Consider the following 7,670-nt stretch of genomic DNA (forward strand, 5'->3'; position numbering starts at 1 on the left):
CTCTTTCCCCACATTGGTCTTTTCAATTATAAATAAATAAATAAATAAATAAATAAATAAGCAAATAAATAAATATATAAGCAAATAAATATATGAGCTCCCATTTAAAAATAAATAAATAAATAAATAGATAGTAGATAGTCTTGGTCTTCCAATTATAAATAAATGAATTAATGAAATAAAACAAAACAAACAAATAAAACTGCAACCGTCTATTTTGTTTTGCTCTGTTTTTCAACTCTTAATTCTCTATGTGTGCGTGCGTTTCCTCTGTTTCTGTGGATTCTCTGTCTCTTCGTGTTATGGAGAAACCTGCATCTTCTTCTTCTTCTTCTTCTTCTGGACAGATTCTTCCTTAACTGCGGAATATAAAGAAATAAAAGGAGTCAGTGTCAGAAGATAAAAAATGAGCGAAGAGATAGATAAGCACGTCCTCCGTAAGTACCATGTCTGCCAAAAGCTCGGTAAAGGGGTAAGTTATCCTCTCTCTCTCTCTCTCTCTCTTATTTCGTTTATCTATTTTCTTTTCCCTTTTTTTTTAAACTGTAGTTTTAGATGTTGATACGATGCATAATTTGTTTTTCTTGTGTTTCTTCTTTCCGAATTCTTATGATTCCATTAAAGTGAAATTTGTACACATGATGCAGAAATTATGTTGTTTTTTTCCCCCTTTCCGAACCCTTTGATGCTTTTGAAGTGAAATTTGTATATGCATTTTTTTTTTCCTTTCCAAATTCATTGGTATTGTTGATTGGAGCTTGTAGATATCCATTTCCAAAATCCTTTGATAAGTCGCAGCAAATTTTGACATATGTATGACGCTTATGTTTTTCAAATTCACTGCTAAACACAACATATATGAGAATCTATCCATCCTATGTGTTGATTTTTTGCGGAACACAAATAATATGGAAAATGATCGCATGATATATGCGTAAATTCACTCCAGAACACAAGGAATACGAAAATGTAGGAATTAAATACTTCTTGATATGTAGCCAAATTCCTAGCATTTCATTTCGCAAATGTGTATACAAAGAATATGAAAACGTACAAATCATAATACGTCCAGATATGTAGCAAAATTCCTAGAAATCGTTTTGCATATGTATATAACAGAACAGAGTATGAAGATAAGACTGTAGAGCATTTATTTCTGATTTGACATACTGAACATTTGTTAATGCACACAATTTTTTTTCAAATTCCTTGCATGTTGTTTAGTCTGTAATCTATGCATAACTGTAATGGAGAATGAAGATCAAAGCTTTCTGTTGGTGTATCATCATCAAATCTCAAAATTTAGGCAATTAATAACCGTTGTGCACACAATTATTGGTTTTAAAAAAACAAGACATTGGCATTGTCGATTATTAAGAACAGTGTCGTAAGTGGAAAATTATTGATTTCCAAAGGACCAAAAAGTTATTAGATGAATTTTCTTGCTTAAGAATTGAATCATATATATATATATATATATATATATATATTTTGAATGAAACCATGTGTGTTGATTCTTGTTCATGAGCACAAAATTGCAACAAAATGGTCCAGTTTAAGAAGTAATTGAGTTCTTGCTAAATAAATGAACTCTTGTTCAGGCCTATGGCATTGTATGGAAAGCTGTTGAGAGAAGAACAAATGATGTGGTGGCCCTTAAAAAGATTTTCGATGCATTTCAGAATTCCACAGATGCTCAGGCAGGTTAATCATATCCAGGAAATAAAGCTTCTCATTTGTCAGAAATGAACAAGTGTAAATTTTTTATGCATATTATGTGTGTAGAAGACTCTGCAATCTTACTAACTTTTATGTTTTGAACAATATTCTTCAAACTGGACAGAGAACTTTCAGAGAAGTGATGTTCTTGCAGGAGCTAAATGACCACGAGAACATTATAAAGTAAATGTTTTGATTTTGCAAATTTTGAAAGTTTAAACTGGAAAGTTCTATAATAGACCACATTAAATTTTACTTTCTCAGTTGATGAACATAATTTAAGACCGAATAAATATACAAATGAAAAAGCTGACTGATGGAGTCTTTTGATATCTCATTTGAGTTGTTAAAGCTTGAGGATTCTAATTGATGTAATCCTAACCAGTGGTGACCAAAATACTGAGCTTTAATCTTCAGAATTGAAGTGTTCAATTATTAGAAAGAGAATTTGTTGTTCACAACTTTCTTCCAATTTACCCTTTACATCTCTTCAATCTCCCTGCTGTCTCTACAAGGATACAAATTTGGATCCCTTATCAGAATGTAATGCGTGGTATATATTTGTTATGGAATAATATGCGACTGTAACTTATATGGATGATAAATTTAACTGTAGAAGTAGGTATGGGAGGGTCCTCGTTAAATACTCATGTGTGCAACTTGTTTGGTTGCAAATGTAATAGTGCATGTCATCATATTTGATGGCTACATTCTCTGCACAACACTTTCCATTAAATCTTACAATTTCTGATTTATAAAACTAACATATACTTCAATGCATTTCCTTCTGTGATCACAGTGGAACAATGTAATATTTATTCTCCATTGGGGGATTTCTTGTAGGTTGTTCCTCATGTTGCATGTTTTCTACTTCATTTTTTATTATTGCAGGTTATTGAATGTTCTAAAGGCTGAGAATGATCGTGACCTTTACCTAGTATTTGAATACATGGGTATGTTTCATGGTAGTTGTATTTTGAATATTGAAGCATAGGCTGTTTATATAAATTGCAACATGAGCACTTCGAAGGCTAATGCACCTTTTCACTGCAGAGACTGATTTACATGCTGTCATTAGAGCTAATATCCTTGAGGATGTACATAAACAGGTTCCAGTTTGATTTCTTCCATACTAGCTAAAAATGATGATGAAAGCTATAGAAGCTCAGATGATGCATTATGGGTTTCGACATGTTCTAACTCAAACTTTGAATTCTTACAATCTGCATGATTTCGTATATTATTTGCAGTTCATTATGTATCAGCTCTTTAAATCATTGAAATACTTACATTCTGCGGAGTTGCTGCATCGAGATATCAAAGTAAGAATAGATGTGGAATGTATGAAATGAAATTTAAGCTGAAATTTCATGTATTATCATAATATATGAGCATTTCTTGGTTCTTTCTAGCCAAGCAATATGTTATTGGATTCAGACTGTCAAGTAAAACTGGCAGATTTTGGCTTAGCTCGCTCGGTAAGTTCTGTCTTGCATTATCTGCATGACTTTAGTGATCATACAACTTCCTTTAATATCAAGGCCCTCTATCAAGTGTTGTGTTTTCTTAATGAATGGATGCAGATTGCACAATTAAAAGATGATAGTGGTCAAATCCCAGTTTTGACGGATTATGTCGCAACTCGATGGTAGGATTATTCAACTCTCAAACACAAAGTGAATTGTGTTTTAACTGAACATTAGATAGAAAGTAATGTAATTGGAGAAGGATGAAATAAACCCTTGAAGTTACTCTGATCTTGGAATTTAGATGGTGATAGAATATGAAATTGAAATACATCAGAAACATTTAGCAAACAAGCATGGAGATAGGTCTTACAGAAAAGACTTAATAAAGGGTATCTTGATTTACATTTCTTCTCTTGAGAAGATGAGGCTGTATGTGGAATGAAGATCCCACATGTTTGGCTTAGTATTAAGGCATTTTATTTATCAAATTTCTGTGAAAGGTAGAGATAGGATATTTCTTTACACTGGTAATGATATGGGTTACATATGAAGGTTGTAATCCTCAAAGATGAGAGAACCCTAATGTGAGCCTCTCAATCAATATTCAGAAGACAGTAGCTCATCCTAATTATATGTGCAAGTTGTGCTATTTGTGTCCTATATTGAGTAGATAACACAGGACTGAGAGATTTTGCAATATTCAAACAATGGATCATTTGATGTGGGTTCCTCGAGTAAGAAAAATTCTTATCGTAAAGGCATGTACATTGTGATGGCTATTTGTAAGTGAGGAGAAGTTATTCTTTTAACCTTCTCGTCTACTGCCATACTAGAAAACTTTCCTGTTAAATAAGAGTTACATTATACATGCATGTATGTTATATCATGTGCAGCTGTGCTTACTCATTTATAAGGGCATCTAAGATCTTTTGCATATTTAAATGTTTAGAGTTGAACATTGTTATATTCCCTAAATGTTTCTGAAAAGGTACACTATCTGTTATTTAAACCAGGTACAGAGCCCCGGAAATTCTGCTTGGCTCAACAAAGTATGGTACTACTATACATTCATACTGAATTCAATTACATGAATGGTGGTTTTTGACGTAACTTATAGAACATAGAGGTGAAGTAAAACACGCTCATTTTTACTCAATATTTTCCACTAGATATACTTTTGGAGTTGATATGTGGTCAAGTGGTTGTATTTTGGGGGAGCTATTAAATGGGAAGCCCATATTTCCAGGTAAAAGCGAATATTCTTGTTTGAAATGTTTTGCCGTTAATATGCATGTTTTATTATCATGGACAGTTTTTGTATTTCAAGAAATTGAAAACGTTATTCTCAAATATATATATGACTTTGTTTTCTTGCATTTTTGTGTTTTTGTTTAAAGTTCTGACTTTCTATATGAGAACTCTCCACCATTTCTCTCTTACTATATATTGCTGTTTTTCTGTGTTGTAATGATTTGTGATATTCATTATCTATTTTGGGCACTCATCTCAATCTGCATCCGCTTCATTTTTTCATTCTTTATTTCAGTGTCTAATTTTGACAATGACTGCCCAATTTTAGTATTATCAGTGTCAATCAAACCTCTGGCTATAGTATATATATTAAATAGTTCATACTTGAGTGTTGTAAAAAAGTTTTGTTTTCAAATAGTATAATTTACTCGTATTTGGCTCATTTTCTACTCAGTGATGAAACTACACTTTCTAGGATTAAACTAAGCTACCAGCCTAGTAGGCAGTGCCACATATGTTTGGGTGCATGTGTAGTCTCCGTGTGCTGCACAGAATACTTCTATAGATCGATGGAGTTTTGCTTCCTGTCGATATCGTTGTTTACCTAGGGGCCAGACCGGTGTTTACCCTCTTGGTGGCAAACTGGGTGGAGGTGGTTGTCGAATACCTCCGAGCTGCTAACTCACTTAATGATATGTGATTAGCGCTTATATCTCTCTCACTCTCTCACACTCGCTCTCTTAGACAAATAGAAATCAAGAATGTATTTATTAAACCCTCTTGCTAAGAGGTCTAGCACCAACAAGGATGAGAGATTAGTGTCTTTCTACTAAACACTAGCACTAATCTCTCTTAAGCTTGCTTAGAACTCTAATCACTTAGGAGAACTTTGCAAATGGAGGAACCCTTACAAAGACACGGGTTTTACATTGTGGACGTGGCCATTTTACACTTGGCTGCCTCTTGGCTTGCCCTATCCTCTATCAGTTCTTACTACTTCCCTTTCGTGTGCCCTTTAGTTGTTCGATATCCTTGTTGATGCGCTCTTCTTCACGACCAAATCATGATGCATTCCAATTGCTTAACAGTGAACATGTAGTTGATAATTGATTGTTTTAGCATCCAATGATAAGAATACGATCCCCAAGGGAGCATAAAATAGTCACTTTGCTTCATAGCTGAAATAATTAATCAATGCAATAAAAATAAGACATGGATGGGATCCTTTAATACGATTTATTAATGTCCGTCAAATCTCATTCTTTTCCTAATTATTTAATATGGAATTAAAGCCATTTCGGTGTTTGTCTTCTAATCCTCATTCCTTGCCCATTTACTTTGTTTGGAATTAAATATTATACCTCACATTAACATTACCTTCAAATAAAGGACAGGTACATCTACCATGAATCAGATAGAAAAAGTTCTGGATTTGCTTGGAAAACCAGATCTGGTACTTCTTTTTCATGCATGATTGAATTTGATTAGATGCTTTCCTACATCAATCTGCATGTTCCGAAAAAGCTCACGCCCTTATTTGTTTTTATGTGGTTCTGATAATGTGACGAAGGAAGACATAGCAGCATTAGAGTCTCCATTTGCTGTAACAATGCTAGAGAATATGAATTGTGGCAGTGCAAGGTATGCAATACCATTATTGGTATCGGAAAAAGGCATCAGCATTGATGCTGATTATTATGTCTCTCATGTGGTGGATTAAGTTAATGAAATGTTGACTTTTTGTTATGAATTTTCTTTTTGTAATGTGTTCTTCCATACTCTGTACTTTCAAAAGGTTTCTTTCGTGTCATACCTATAAATATGTTATTCATGCCACGCATCAGAAATTTTCCATAACAATGTCTCAAGGTCTAGGCAAATTTGTGTGCTGTTTTGTTTATCTTGCATTGAGGAACTATATAAATTTGCAATCACTCATTTTGTTAGTGCTTTACCTAGTACTACAGGTCTTTTAGGAAAGCTTTTCCAACTGCTTCACCTGAAGCTGAAGATTTATTGCGAAGATTGCTTCATTTTAACCCTCATAAAAGGCTGACAGCAGAGGTAAAATATTCATTGGTTTTGTACAAAACTTTATGTCAAATATAAGTTATATTCAACATTGCTATGCTTAGATAGACTTGTTTTTCCGAATGTTTCGTATTTTCCTATGTAAAAGGATCTGAGTTTCTTCTGAAACATTGCTCTTTGACTTTGTAGCAAGCATTGCAACATCCTTACCTTGCGCAATTTCATAGCCCCATGGAAGAGCCTGTATGCAGCCGGTTGATCAGAATACCAATAGATGATAACACCAAGTGAGTATTTTCAACCACTCAAGTGAATTGTTTTTAAACTCCATATATAAACCTTTCTGAAAGAGTGTTTGCTATTTATTAACTATAGATTTACAATACAAGAGTATCGAGAACGGCTTTATGCTGAAATAGTTTCTCGAAAGAAGGAGATACGAAGAAAGATGAGAGAAAAGGAACGCATAGAGAAAGATTCTTCATCGAGAATGGCAAGACGGTCCTCAAAATACCGTTCTAATGGAACTAGTCAATCATGAACCTTATTTTTGCATATACCTCTTGTGATGCTTTTAACACGGGTTTTGTTGTAATTGTGTTGGTAATCATTAATCTCCATTACCTATTTTTGACACCTTGTCTAGGTTTTGGATTACTAGATCATAACTACATGTGCAATTATAGATTATCCTTGCATGTTTTTTATCAATTAGAACAAAGAGTGAACATTACAGATGTTTTGAACAAGGGAACTGAGGTTTGTTCATAAAGAAACACTGAGATTTTGCAAGTAAGAGGTTATGGTTGTTTTCTCACAAATGATGCAAATGGTTTATTCTAAACACATATCATTTTGCAATCTAGCTCATACAATAAGACCTATTTGGATTTCAACCTTTATATATTCAAAAGTTTTTACCGCCAGTTCATGCGTCAAAGAAATGTAGCACATCTTTTTTTGCTCCTATTGCTAAATTTTACGAGTCAATATTGATTGGATTTTTATTGACATTCCAAACAAAATGTAGCCAATATCATCATATACCGAACCCAACATTTGTGCATCTTCAAGATCAACACAATTTCCCTCTCTTAAGTATTGCAAGTTATGGTAAGATAGATGGAATTTATTATCTTCCTTAGAGTTCAAATATGATGAGTGGGGTTGGCAACCGGTGGCTTTAGGATTTTGGCAAAC

General features: G+C 33.6%; 1 protein-coding gene across 3 annotated transcripts; it reads left to right on the forward strand.

Moving 5' to 3' along the window:
• Positions 1-271: 271 nt before the first annotated feature.
• On the forward strand, positions 272-7,396 carry LOC147858848 (uncharacterized). Of its 3 annotated transcripts, none has more exons than XM_087326102.1 (15): positions 272-472; positions 1,602-1,700; positions 1,844-1,902; positions 2,611-2,672; positions 2,773-2,828; positions 2,970-3,041; positions 3,132-3,197; positions 3,303-3,367; positions 4,202-4,237; positions 4,358-4,434; positions 5,834-5,892; positions 6,010-6,080; positions 6,407-6,503; positions 6,660-6,757; positions 6,846-7,396. In XM_087326102.1, the coding sequence occupies exons 1-15, from the start codon at positions 407-409 to the stop codon at positions 7,009-7,011; spliced, it is 1,149 nt and encodes a 382-aa protein (XP_087182228.1). In that variant the 5' UTR covers positions 272-406; the 3' UTR covers positions 7,012-7,396. The 3 variants fall into 3 exon arrangements, with proteins under 3 accessions (XP_087182228.1, XP_087182229.1, XP_087182230.1); XM_087326103.1 differs by having other exon boundaries at positions 281-472; positions 1,602-1,704; XM_087326104.1 differs by lacking the exon at positions 1,844-1,902 and having other exon boundaries at positions 281-472.
• Positions 7,397-7,670: the final 274 nt, after the last annotated feature.

The sequence above is a fragment of the Azolla caroliniana genome, unplaced genomic scaffold (assembly GCF_043228905.1).
Source record: "Azolla caroliniana isolate FFs.n. ecotype wild unplaced genomic scaffold, voAzoCaro1.0.p SCAF_10, whole genome shotgun sequence".
Taxonomy (NCBI): Eukaryota; Viridiplantae; Streptophyta; class Polypodiopsida; order Salviniales; family Salviniaceae; genus Azolla; species Azolla caroliniana.